We start from the raw sequence: 14,393 nt of genomic DNA on the forward strand, positions 1-14,393 counted from the left end.
CTAGGGCTCATAATTAGATAATAATTAAAAACTGGAAATTGAGAATTAGGGTGTGTCACTGGTAGTATAGCATGTTCTTAGCACACCTAAAGTCCTGGGTTTAATTCCTGGTACCACTACTCAAATTCAGAAGGCTCAATATCTGGGTAAACACACAAATCCTCTTCCTCCATTTTTTCTCTGAAGTTCTTGTGAATTGCATGTTTTTTTAAAAATTAAATTTGGGCTACAGGGACCGCCCAACAGCTCAGCTTGCTAAGTGCGAACTTTGCTCCCTCCCCCCGTCATAGAAAAGAGATATTTTTCCCATATATACATCCTGGTTATGGTTTTTGTTCCCTTTCCTCATCCCAGTTTCTCCCACTTCCCCTCTTATCCCAGCCCCTTTCTGTAGGTCCTTAGTTCTTATCTCCAGAACCCACATAGACCCACCTCTGTATCCAGATGAGGAGCAGAGGGAGGAACAATCAGAAGTCCGTAGTCAGCTGGCCTGGTGTCTCCAACATGGACCAATAAAGACACTGCTTCAAACAAGACAGAAGGCAGGGGCTCATACCCAAGGCCGTAGGTTGTTCCCTGACTTCCACACCAGTGCTTTGGTATGTTCTCTCTCTCTCTCTCTCTCTCTCTCTCTCTCTCTCTCTCTCTCTCTCTCTCTCACACACACACACACACACACACACACACACACACACACACACACACACACAGCAGTCCTTTTTATATTGAGTCAGGCGCACCGGGGTAGAACAAAAGCTAAAGTTGTGATTTTGATTCACATGGTTGATAACATGTATAGATGATATGTTATAGACAGATTTAATATAAATCTACAGGGCTGGGGGAGAGGTAACTTGATAAAGTGCTTGATACACAAGCGTCAGACCTGAGTTCAATTCCCAGAATCTACATAAAAAGCCAGATAAAATGACACATTTGTGATCTCAGAACTGAGAAGGCAGAGACGGGGGATCTCTGGATCTTATTGGTCATCCAGCCTAACCCTAGGTTCCAATGTGAGATCCTGTCTCCGTGGACAAGAGCAGGTTAAAGATGGATTTGTGATCTTTGTGGTAATCACTACAAGACAAAGCCCCTGTGTAACTGCCCTCTCCACACAGCTCTGGAGACTGACCTGCAAAGAATGCCTGATATCAAAGCTACCCTGAGAAGCTTTATCTCAGAGGAGGCTGGATCTCCAATGGCAACCTGGGAAAGGAATGAGTCCTCCAGAAGGACAGGAGGATCTGTCTGTCACAGTATGCTAACAGAGAAAGATACATTTTTGTTCTTTTTTTTTCAACTACAGGTGAGACACCAGATCATTAATTTCCCTATAAATGTGTTCTCTGCTGCTCAAAAACTTGCTGAACACAATTCCTGAATACATTAAAAGCCTCTTTGGGTTTTTTTTTCTACTACAGAAAGAGACGATGTGCGATCATGTATTATACACCTGAACACTTCCTGCTGGGTTCAAATAAAGGATATTGCAGTGTGAACACACACACACACCAGAGAGAGAGAGAGAGAGAGAGAGAGAGAGAGAGAGAGAGAGAGAGAGAGAGAGAACCTGTCGCTACATATATAGGAATTTGTCTACCTCTAAAGCAAGAGTCTTGTCCAGATTTGATAAACTTAGTTCTGCCTCAAGGAAACATAAGATTTCAGTCACGAGGTCATCTATATAGCAGGGCTGAGACCTCATCGTAAACCTTGAGGGTGGGGGGAACTCCAATCTCTTTGATCTAAGGGGGGGTTCTATTTTTCTAGCGGGCCCTCCGTAAAGCTTGGATTTGAAACAGGGACTGAATGTCACGAGTAATTTCGTCCCAAACGTCTCCTGCACACTGCTGGGAAGTTTCGGTAAGTCAAAACATTCGCAACCCAGAATGTCTGGCTGTGAAAAGAAGGGGTTTTCCAGAAGAAAAGCAAGTGAGGGGGCTCTGTGTGTGGCTGTGCTGGAGGAGATACAATAATGGAGCTGACCAGGTACAAACGCCTTCACAGCTTACAGACAACTGAGTGATAACACTGGTGGAGCTCCCACAGTGAACTGGTTCCCTTTCCAACACCCCCAGAAGTGGTGAGTTTTGTGTTTTATAAAAAAAGAAAGGCCAGGGATATGCTTGGTAGGGGCGCGGCATGGTGAGGTGGAAGGGGGTGCCTCTGCGGGTCCATCCTGAAGCATCCCTTCCCTATGAGGTACCAGTCATATGACGGACGTAGTATAGAATAAGAGTTATTTAGGGCATGGGGAGGGAAGTTGAAGGGGTATTAGAAACAGAGATAGGCAGAGGGAGGGAGGGAAAAAGAGGAGGGAGGGAGGGAGGAGGGAGAGAGAGGAGGGAGAGGGTGAGGGAGAAGGAGAGGGAGAGGGTGAGGGAGAGAGATTGAGAGAGAGGGGCCCGCAGCCCCTTTTATACTGAGCCAGGCATACCTGGCTGTTACCAGGTTACTACGGGGTGGAGCCTAGAAGAAATGCTAACCATGAGTATCTGGGAACATTCTGAACCAGGACCAAGAACCTCCTCACCTCCATTGTTCCTGCCAGCAAGGACAGGAGGTGTTACCCTGTGCCCTTTTCTTTCAGTGAAGCATGAACTGGTCAGTGGTCCATGGGGATCTTGTTCTTGTGTTTTGAACGGGAAATTTACCCAAAGATGTTCCCCTTATCTTTGGTTGGTTTGGGAAGAGCTCCCAACACAGCCTTGGAAATGCAAGACTGTGTTCAGTCACGGTCCTCCAGGCCTCTGTGGTGTTTTCTTGTCGTTTATGTGCGTTCACACTACCAATCAAAATCCGGGGCCCCACGCCTGCGCCCCAGACTCTCTACCACTGAGTTGCGCCTACGCAGCTCCTTTGCTTTTGAGGAGAGACTTTACAAAGTGAGTAGAGAGGCTCTTTAATTTTGATCTACTCTCACCGAGAGACAAAAACAGAACAGAACAAAACAAACAAACAAAACAAGCCCATGATATGATAATTCTGTTCTTTGTTGCTTTGTTGGGAAGTGGGTGTTTTGTTGTAAGATAGGATCTCTGACCTCAAACTCTCTCTGTAGCCAAGGGTCGCTTTGCCTCCTGCTTCTGCTCCCCACAAGTAAGCACTTGCCACCACACCCAGACTTCTGCAGTTCTGGAGATGAAACCAGGAGCTTCTTATATGTCGCATAAGCACTTACAGGACTGCTCCTCCGGCCCCATGGTTCGGTTTTTAATAAAGGATTGTTCCGTAGCTCCACGCATGAAACCCTGTAACTACACTGAGAAACTGTTTCTCAGTGGAAGGCCACCGCTTCCCATATGTAACTTCTGTTCACGGTTATGTTGACTGGGTAAAGAGAAAGCAGTCTAAGCTAATATTTGTGAGCACCGCTCTTGAGGTGAATGAGCCAGATGATGAATAGAATGAATGAATGAGGGCAGGGGCAGAGTGGGGACAAGGGGTGGGGCTTCAGCATCTCCAGCACTTTAAGCTAAGGCAGCTTGAGGCAAAGTGTGGGAGAAGCTAGCTGAGAGGATGAGAATTGTGAATTTGACTCTGGACACTCCCTTTTAATCCTAAAGAACACGGTAGACCTTGTCCACCCCCCCACCATGTTGGTTTGAATGAGGCCTTCCCTGTACTCTTGAGCGTCTGAATATTTGATCCCCAGTTGGTAATACTGTTTGGGTAGGTTTAGGAGGTGTGGCCTTGCTGGAGGAAGTATGTCACTGGGGGCAGACTTTGGGGTTTCCCAAGCCATGCATGGTTTTTAGTGCACCCTTTCCGCTTCCTGGTTGTGGCTCCTGAGGCCAGCCCTCAGTTGCTGTTCCAGCTGCCATTTTGCCTGCTGCTCTGCTTCCCGCCATGATGGTGATGGGGAGAGTAAGCCCCAAACAGAGTCTTCATTCTAGACAATGCTGTGGTGACGGTGTTTTACCACAGCCATTGAAAAGTCATCAAGATGTAGTTTTGCCATAAGGAACAAATAATTATAATTTGGGGGGGGGAGTTGTGAAAACAATAGATACTGCCTACACTGTGGTTATAATCGTGTAGCTTAAGTTCACAGGTAAGGGCGTGGTGTAGACACCATGGAATCTGTCACCGTTGTTTTGGTACAGAGTAAGCCTAGCCTTGTTATTCAGAATTTCAGTAACCTTAGCTTTCATATTTTACAGTTTTGTGACGCTCCTCATTAAAAGATAAAATTTAGTTCTTTTGAGAATTTGCTTAAGAATTAAGAATGGTTTCTTTTTATTTGTACGGTTTTTCTGAAGTAGCCTGTAAGCTTGTATGATTTGTAAGCTTTGCTTTGGTTGGTCCACGGCCACACTCCACTCCTCTCCCACCTCCCTGTTTTCACTACACTGCTGTTCACATTCACACAGGAATTCCCTTCTCCTTTGGAATCTCATGCATTCCGTTGTCTTCCCCGACACCCTCCCTTAAAGTGTCTCTTCTTTCCCATCTCGTGGACCCTTTCCCAGTTCCTCGGTCTCTACCCCCGTTTACCCTCTAACAGGCGCACGCACGTACTTAACAATTAGCAGCTGGGAGTCACCTAGGAGAGAACACGTGGCCGGCCACCTGCCATCTGTCTTCCTGGGCCTTCACCTTGCTTAAAACAATGTTTCCTACTTCCATCCTTTTTCTTATAACTCTATTTTTTAAAAGATTTTTACTTTTTATTTTTATTGCATGTATATGAGTGTTTTGCCTCTACATATGTAAGTGAACCATAAATTCACCTGGCGTTGCAGAGGCCGGAAGAAAGCATCAGACCCCCTGGAACTGGAGTGAAAGAGAGATGTGAGCTGCCATGTGGGGGCTGGGAACCAAACCCATTTTGGTGGGAGCAAACCAAGCCCACTTGCTCTTCCTCTGCGAGAACAGCCAGTGCTCTTAGCTATTGAGCCAAGCCCCCGGCTCCCCCACTTCATACTGAATTCTGTGTGAGTAGAATCCTGTGGTGATGTTCTACGTTCCCATTATCCACCCTTCTGTGGACGGACATGTAAGCCGACTCCGTTCCCTTTCTACTGTGAGAAGAGCAGCAGTGTACACGGATGTACAAGGATCTCTGTGGCAGGATGTACAGCCCTTTGGAGGCTGAGCATGGAGGTGGCTCACACCTTTAGTCTCTGAACTTACGAGGCAGAGGCAGACAGGTCTCTGAGTTGTAGCGCCCCGAGAGTTGGGGCTGCACAGAGGGACGTTGTCTAAAAACCAAACAGTCACAGCCGCCACCGCAGGCTGGTTGCATGTGCAGGAGCAGTGTAGCTGAGTCTTGTGGTGATTCCAGTCTTAGGATGTGAGGAGCTTTCACACTAATAACCACAATGGCTGCACCAGGGACCTTTTCTCTCCCACCCCTCTCATCGCCAGTGTGTGCTGTCTTGATGACAGTCATTCTGACTGCGGCGAGATGGAATCTCAGAGCCGTGCTACTTTGCGTCTCTCTGGTGTCTTGAAAGTCGTTTCATATGCACTCACAGCTCTCTATTGGAGAGGGGTTTTTCTGTCTTTCTCTTTCATCACCTGATTCAGCAAGAGGAACCTGTTTTTTTCACAAGGTTTATAAATAAAATTTTATGTTGCCCGTGGTACCTTACAACACAGAATCCATTCTAAAGCATGTGCCTACCAGGAGACGCATGGAAAAAGACACTCTGTTCAGTCAATGATGCCAAGAGAACCAAATTCCTGCTGTGTCTTATACATTGCACAAAAAATGATTCAAAAGAAGTGAAAAAACCCAAGTGTAAAACCTGAAATCAGGACGCCTCTTCAGGAGGATGTAAGACTCTCACTGACACTAACTTTGGTAAGTTTTTTCTTTTCAAGATGAGTCTGACAATTCTAAAAGTAAACTTCACCGAATCTTACATAACTGTCTGAGATAAAACTGGAAGAGGGTCAGGGATGGGTGAGAGGGGACAGGGGGCCTCCTACCATCTGACTTGCAGGTTCACAGTTTGAGCCTCACTTATCGACTTTGTGCTTGTGACCAGATATGTCAGTCAACATCTAGCTATCTTAGGCTTTGCTCCTCCAAGAGTGTTTTTTTTAAGCTTCAACTCACAAATCAGAGACATTTAATTCGATACCAAAGAACGAAAAGTTGGATCTTGGGCTCTAGCCACAATGCGAAAATGGATGTCGTGCAACAAATAGGATAAAAGGTTTTGCTTTGTTTGGTTTGAGACAGGGTCTCCAACAGGGAGGTGCAGTTGAAAAACTGTTGGAAGTGTCACAGAGAACGATGCACCATCCTCCGAAAGCTGGCATGAGTTGGGAAGGGCAGTGCTTGCCTTAGTGCTTGGTATCCAAAGGCCACTTAAGGAGAGCTAAACATGGGCTGCTGTCGCCTGCAGATTTCAAAATATGCCTTAAAGGAATCTGGAAACTGTATGCACCATGTATAGAACAATGCTCGCGTGCACACACACGCACACATGCACGCATGCACCCACACACGTGCACACACAGAGGCATAAACACTCAAAATATCCCTTACTAGACTCTGTGTGTAATAAGACATCGCTTGCCCTTACGGAGGGAATCGGAGTTTGTACATCTTTTGAGATGAAGGGTCACTGGACCCAGAGTCAGCGTTTGATCAGCTGTGTCGCACATGGTGAGCGAGCTTCTCTCCGCCTAGCTCTCTCTGGAGCTGGAGAAGTCTGTCTTCCACAAATACTCGCTCAAGTACTCATCAACAGAATCCTCCTAAGACCAAGTTTTTAACGCTAGTATTTTTCAGCGTCTGCCTTACATAAGGTGTAGATCCAGTGGGGGTGGGGTTACTAGCAAGAGGAGACACTAACATAGGTGTTTAAAATGCTTCCATATTGAGTCAGTGGGATAGCTCAGCAGTTAGTGGCACTTGTTGGCCAAGCCTGGTGACCTGAGTTTGCCATCTGGGATCTACATGAAGGTAGAATGAGAGATCTGATTCCACAAAGTTGTCCTCTGCCCGTCACATATTAGCAACACATGCTTACACAAGTATGTCATGTATAGCAAACAATGTGTGTGTGTGTGTGCGTGCGTGCATGCGTGTGCACATATACACTCATAATTTTCAAAGGAGCATTAAGATCATTATTTATGAGTGCAATAAAATGCAGGATTCCAAACTATCAATTTTATGAAAATTGCCTTCATTGAAAGACTGATAATTTGGGGGAAGGTTAAACTTGTTAAGAATTTGATGCCCAAAGGCCTTATTCCTTACAAAATTAAGCCTTAAAGAGGACCAATGCTCAATTTTCATCAACCATGTGTAATTCCAGTTCTGGGAGACCCTGGCCCTCTTCTGACCTTTGAGAGCACATCTACACACATGGTAGACAGACATACATGTAGGCAAATAAATAAAAATCTTTAAAAAAAATAAGAATCATTAAAACTCTTTAAAAATTAAGTTAAGCCTCAGCTAATCATCAATTTGCAAATACAGACTCCCTGCTTGAAATTTCCTGTGTGGTGCTTTTAGCAGAAGAGTCTGCCTGTTGCTTATGTGATACATTTAGTTGTCCCATGCCTTAATTTCCTTAATACTGTCATTCTTCGGTTTTAAAAATTAAATAAATGGGGGCTGGGGATTTAGCTCAGTGGTAGAGCGCTTACCTAGGAAGCGCAAGGCCCTGGGTTCGGTCCCCAGCTCCGAAAAAAAGAACCAAAAAAAAAAAAAAAATTAAATAAATGTATTTTATTAAAACACTTCCCAAACAATTAGATATCTTCTTCTTGTTGTTATACAAAAGGAAACCCTAACAATTGATACTTGTGCTGGCTACTCTTATGTCGTCAGCTTGGCACACTAACCAGAGCTATCTGAAAGGAAGGAACATCAGTTGAGGGAAATGCCTCTATAAGATCCAGCTGTTAGACATTTTCTCAATTAGTAATTGATAGGGAGGACCCAGCCCTTTGCAGGCGATGCTATCCCTGGGCTGGTAGTTCTAGGTTCTATGAGCTGAGCAAACCATGATGAACAAGCCAGTAGGTAGCACCCCTCCATGGCCTCTGCACCAGCTTTAGCTTCCTGCCCTGTGTGAGTTCCTGTCCTGACTTCCTTTGGTGATGAACAACAGTGTGGATTCTCCTGCTTCTACCTCCCAAATGCCAGGACTACAGTACTGTGCGACCATGCCTAGGGCTTAGTACCTTTCTCATGTACACACACACGCGCACACACACACACGCACGTAACATTTGTGAGCTGACAGGAATTTATGAGAAATATGAATTTGCTTGAATACTAAGTAAACATTTTACTATGTGTATCAAAACATGTGTATCAAAGCTACGTGTACCAAAACATGATGCATTACATAAATCTATAGATATATATGTGTGTGTATATATATATACATATATACATATATATATATATATTCGAAAAAAGAATATGAGAATCCAATTTGAAACAAAAATATATAAACACCAGTCACGGAAACGAGAACATGTGACTTTATCATCAGCAGCTCTGACTTGCAGGGCAGGCTAACCCTGGATTTGAGAACGTAGCAGTGCTTGACTGGAGGTCAACAGGTGCTCAGGAGAGGCGCATCCCTGCATCAAAACTACTGGTTAGGGCCCATAAACATTACAATGAACTGAAGTCATAGTCATTAGGCACTTTGGCAATTACATCTTACCCCGCGAGATAATTGGATAATGGCTACGATGTAGAAAAATGGCTCCTCGTCACCATCTTGTCCGCACACACGGACACTATTAGCACTTTGCAAGATGTACTGCATCTGGTGACATTTTCATGTTCCTCCCGTCAGGGTCTAGCATCATTTGGAGAGGTGGCTTCATACATGTCCACCGAGCACCACAACAGGGGCATTGAGGTGCCTAAGTGTTCGTGAGCGTTGGGGTTTTCTTGGAAAAAAAAATACAGCTCTCCATTTTCATTCGATTCAAGTAGTCCGTTCTGTTCACAGCAGAGGTTGTAAACTGCGAGCGAGGAAATTAAATTCTGGCAAACAACTCTTCCCTCAGCTGGTGCACTAATTGAAAGTGAACCTAATGTCTTTGTTGAAGAGCAATCAAAGCACACAGAGTGAATGTGCGGTAGAGGAAACCATCCGGTGACCTTCAGAGTTCCCTACCAGTCTCCATAGCCGAACTCGGCAGACATATTCTCCCCGCAGCCGGCCAGCAAAGGTAGTTCACAGGGCACCACTCGCTAAAACCAAGTGGAATGAATGGAGGGTCAGGGTAATTTGCTGAGAGGTCTCATGGATGACAAACCCCAAACTTACCTTGTCCACAAGCTCCTGGAAATGAAATCAACATTAAAGCTAATAGCACAAAAATGACTCGTTTCCAGCCTGGGTTTTATTTTCATTGAAATACATCTTGAAAAAAAATGTTTTGTTTTGTTTTCAGTAGGAGAATAGAGGGTAGGATTTTCTTGCACTCTTTGGCAAAAGTCTATCGCAGAGAGATTGCCCTGCTGGCCCCCGCTGGGCTGTTCTCTCAGAGAAAGAGAAGGGAGAAGAGGCTGCCACCCCATCACGGTAGAGACTCTCAGTGCTGAAGAATTTGCAGCAGGATACTTGTTGAAGCTCAAACTCTAGACTATTGGAATTCACCTTACAGGCAACATTCTCCGAACAAAGGAAATCTGTCTTGGAGAAGCAAAAATTAATATTTAAAGTAGTTAATGCTGAAAGTGCCAGAAAGAAATGGAAAAAAAAATGTCTTCAAAGTAGCAGCTAGGTGAATGGCAAACTTCTGACAGAGAACTACTTTGCAGCTCCCTAGGATAGATAGTATTTGGAAAATGATCTTACCCTGTGAAGTGAACACACAGGGCCCAAAGCTTCGTACAAGCGCCAGTTTGGGTGTACCACACTTTGGTGACAACCACAAAGTTAACTCAATACACGTGGGAAACAGCTGCGCCTGGGTGGAGGGCAGGTTCCAAATACATCCAAACCATTTATTTTTCTATATAAGTACACTGTAGCTGTCTTCAGATACACCAGAAGAGGGCATCAGATCTCTTTACAGATGGTTGTGAGCCACCATGTGGTTGCTGGGAATTGAACTCATGACCTCTGGAAGAGCAGTCGGGTGCTCTTAACCGTTGAGCCATCTCTCCAGCCCCCCCATTTATTTTTCTAAACCGAAAAAAATAATAGTAATTATAGAACGGCAGCTTTAAAATGGGCTAGTTTTATTCCGGAGAGCTTTATAAAATGCCCAAGAGGTTGTCATGTCTACCGGTCCATTCCGATTCTGCCTATTGATGCTATGAACAGAAATAAACCAGGAACCAACAGCAATGCCAACCTGAAAGACCAAAGGAGGAATGGAGCCTGGAATCCCTGGTCCCCTGCGGTGGGCGGCTCAGCATCCCAGAGGTACAGATGCTAGAGGGCGGGAGCAGCAGAGGGGAGACGGGACTCCACCTCAGCGCGCTTTACTCTCTCCAGCTTTGCTCCAGGTTTGACAGACAAGCAGTCTCCACCTGGAATACTCATGTCCCAGGCATGGTCACCTCAGCCACCTAAGGATTTCATTAACAGCTTTGCGTCTCAACGTGCCTCTTCTTCCCTCATCAACACGCCACGTTGCACATCAAAATGTCTCCTTCCTCTGCACCGCTCCATACGCTATTTTATATCTTACCGAGTGGTCCCCACTTTCCCCACCGAAGTGTAAGCCCCAAGCTAGGGCCAGTGTGGCACAGAATCTTCTCCTACTGCCCGTGGTGCATCAAGATGAGACCTCGCAGCTCCTTCGCCAGCGCCAAGTCCGCCTGGGCGCCACCATGCTTCTCGCCAAGATGGTAATGGACTGAACAGTGTACAGTGCTAGTAGGCACAGCACAGTACTTTGAAAATTTAAAACGAGAATGCTGAGAGCAGCTCAAAGGGTTGGATGTCACAGATGGATAGTTTTAGTTGTCAGCTGTCTTAAACAACATGACTGTAAACACACACACACACACACACACACACACATACACAAACACAATCCATGTGTTTTACAACTGGGCATGCTTGTAGGCAACTAGAATTCAACACTAGGGAAGCTGGGATAGGGCTTAAGGAACACCCAGCCGCTCATTAAAACATTTATTGGCCATATACTGCCACCTAGTGGGTGGGTGGATGGATGGATGGATGGATGGATGGATGGATGGACAGATGATAGATAGATAGATAGATAGATAGATAGATAGATAGATAGATAGATAGATATAGAGACAGACAGACAGACAGACAGACAGCCTGGCCTGGCTTTTGTCAACTCAAAAGTGACTTTACATCTATGTTGATCCCCCAAATTTCAATTTACCAGGTGTAATCATAAACAGTAACTTAAATGCAGAAGAAAACCAGGCAGTAAAGCTAAAGTATTTTATTAATAATTTATTGTCAGTAAGAAAGGCTGGCTAATGATAGTTTTCAGTAAAAACCTTTACGAGACCATTGCATCACAAATATACAGACACTATAAAAACCGTGTCGTGGTGGTTTGGGTTCTAAACAGGTATGCAGAAGGTCCCCTTTACACTTTCCAATAATGAAAAATGTTTATAATCCGAATACAGCAACCCATTTAAGACATGTCCAGTAACAGGTTGTCCTCACCCCATATGTACAGCTACACTGGACCGAAATGTGTCAATGAAATGTCATACTTCAGTGGGAAAGAACGGTATGAAACCCTGGTTACATCAGAAAATCGGTGCTAGGCGACGACGCTAACACCACACAGATCCAGCAGAAAACAAACACGCGATGCGTCCTGAAAAACCTAGTAAAAAACTATGGGGGGGAAAATCAAATCTGTACATAAAATTTACACAAAGAAAACAAAATTAAAATAATCGAATCTATATAAATACATGAATCATGCTAACAAGACGACAGGACCGATTTCTGTTTCATCATTTTTTAACAGAGACAAATCTAAATACGCAAAGATGCTCAGGATGGACAGGGGATGAAAACCCGGTCAATCACAGTCAGTTAGGACACTGGAAATGGCTAACACGTCGAGAGGCATGTGACTCCGTGCAACCGTGCCTACCGCAGCTCATCGAGAAGCAGGCAAGACCGCCGCAGAAGAACAACGTGGATATCAGATAGCATCTCTAGGTTCATGAGAGTCCAGGCACTTTGGGGAGGAGCTTGAGCGTCACACTTCCGTATGCTGCTGGGAATCTAGCGGGGGAATGGTCACCTCTTCAAAGTGGCCGTCGTCCCCGCTCTCGTAGTCACTCATCATGACCTCAGACTCCACTTCGCAGCACGCTGACACATCGGAGCAGGAAGCCGTAGAGGTGTACACAGACATGGGCATGTTTTCTATGGTGGGCGCCTCGAAGTTTCTTTGATACCCTGGAGGGTAGGGAGTGTAGGGTTCTCTACAGGTACTGTTCTCACCAGCGCCTTGTTTCTGAGGTTCAGACATATCGACGGGGTAGAAATTGGGCAGGTACTGATTCAGGTTGAACCTCTGACGATTCCTGGAGGAAGACCCCAAGCTACCTGCTGCGGGCATGTCTCTGGGTGGGTGTATGGACTCGAACTGGTCGCTGAATTCTGGAGGCAATGGTGGCAGTTCATCGGGTGCAGGGAAGTCCTCTGGTGGGGGTGGAAAGTCACTTTCAATGTCATAACCCCCAGGGTAATAGTCAGTGTCGATGGCATTTGGATCAGCTGAGTAGAGGGGCGTGTGCTCATCGATAACCTCGTAATTGGGGAACTCTTGTATGTCTGGCAGAGGAACACTGGGCATCCAGTCTGATGTATCCCAGTGGTACCCTTGGTAGAAAAGAAAACAAGATTTTAGTTTGTTCCTCTTAGCTTCTATGCCTCGGGGTGGGGGGGGGAGCTCAGTGTATCAGGCACAAGACACAGAAGTATGTGTGCATTCATCCCAAGCCGGTCACTCGCCCCGCAAACCCCACCCCAACACAGTGACTATTTCCGGAATGTGAACTTGTGGTTTTAGTACATTTCTGAAATTCAAGGCAACAGAGTTCCGACAGAAGCAGCTGTACCATTTTAGAACGCATGCAGGATTTTTCTTTTTTCTTTTTCAATAAACAACCCTAACCACACTTCAACTTTCCTTCTGTAACTGCTGACCCTGCTCCATAGGAAGGCGGTACAGGAAGTTAGTAAGGGGCTTTCAAACTGAAGGTCTCTACTGGGGGAAATTCCAAACATCACTGGGCTTTGTGCAGCCTGTCCTCCAGAAATACTAATTAAGGCAAATCTAAAAATAATAAAAATAGCCTTTAACATGTTAAATTCAGTAGTAAAGGTAGCAGTAACAGTTATATTGGTTTTATTAGCCATGGATAAAACAGTGAGTTATTTTAATACAGGCTACGAAACAAACCATGTCCCTCAATCAAATGACGCATAACCACATAAAGGTTAGAAAAAGTCATGACGAGCTGTAACAGACAATCTTTGTTCTCATTTCAAAGGGCTGAGGGTCATTCTGAACGGTAAGCAAAGGCCACCTTTCTGTTGCTGTGCTTTAAAGAAAACCAAGGCCTAACTTAAGGGTAGGTGTTATTTTTTTTTCTCTCTTTGTAGGATTTTTAAAAATTCTGTGAGAGCCGAGGGAAGGTTAGGCAATCCGTTTTACAAGGCAGTGCAGAACGGTGGGCTTAGTCACTGCTGTAGCATCAAGCACCCGGGTGAAGCACGTCGTCATTGGTCGGGCCTCTACCAATGACTTTTAGTGGTTATTAATGGACGGCTGGCATGCATAAGTCACCTCTTGGTTTGCTGAGGTCAGGAGCAGCCAAAGATTCTTTGGGTGGCAGAGTAGAAAGAAAAGAAAACATCGGTAATTAAAACAGACGGCTGAAATGACAACACAGATAAAGCACATGGTACAATATAATGTGTCTGTGAAGGCCCAGGCGGCCGGACACGCTGTCTTTACCTCATTCTCTCTAATGATCACAAATGAGAAACTCATGTTGTACAAACTAAACGGGATGCAGACACGGAAAGAGATGAGCGGTGATAAACTAGAGGCTTTGCTGTGAATCCTGGAAACGGAACTGCCTTAGGAAAATTATAAACTACAGGTACTGATATATATATAAATTGGCTATTTAAGGGACAATCTCAAAACATGAGCACACACACATTAGCACACACGAGAACCTTCAGAAGTGTAAGTTCAGAGAAACTGACAACCAAAAGTTGACCATATCCCAACAGCTTATCCACTTCACTATGATTTTTTTATATTTATACTACTGTGTAGCCCTTCTCTAGCGAGCTCCTTAACTGCTACCTGTATGGCATGACCTCTTCCCATCAACTCTGTAACTATACCCTCTCTCCCAGTGATCACATTACACACAGAACTCTGGCCCCAAGCCCAAGGAAATGAAT

The 14,393-nt window shown here is 45.0% G+C and overlaps 2 protein-coding genes across 15 annotated transcripts in view; one reads left to right on the forward strand and one right to left on the reverse strand.

Moving 5' to 3' along the window:
* Positions 1-14,393, forward strand: part of Erich1 (glutamate-rich 1) — a gene marked incomplete at its 5' end in the record, with an annotated part of 52,793,804 nt that overhangs the window by 24,400,907 nt on the left and 28,378,504 nt on the right.
* The window catches only part of Fat1 (FAT atypical cadherin 1), a 119,035-nt gene continuing 116,006 nt past the window's right edge, over positions 11,365-14,393 (reverse strand). For 11 of the 15 annotated variants that reach the window (XM_087589252.1, XM_087589248.1, XM_087589243.1 and 8 more), the window contains 2 exons: positions 13,762-13,797; positions 11,365-12,791 (listed from right to left, as the gene is read on the reverse strand). In XM_087589252.1, coding sequence (XP_087445378.1) covers positions 12,163-12,791; positions 13,762-13,797 — 665 coding nt within the window. In that variant the 3' untranslated portion in view covers positions 11,365-12,162. 15 annotated transcript variants of the gene reach the window in all.

Source organism: Rattus norvegicus, chromosome 16 (genome assembly GCF_021556685.1).
Source record: "Rattus norvegicus strain SHRSP/BbbUtx chromosome 16, alternate assembly SHRSP_T2T, whole genome shotgun sequence".
Classification (NCBI taxonomy): domain Eukaryota; kingdom Metazoa; phylum Chordata; class Mammalia; order Rodentia; family Muridae; genus Rattus; species Rattus norvegicus.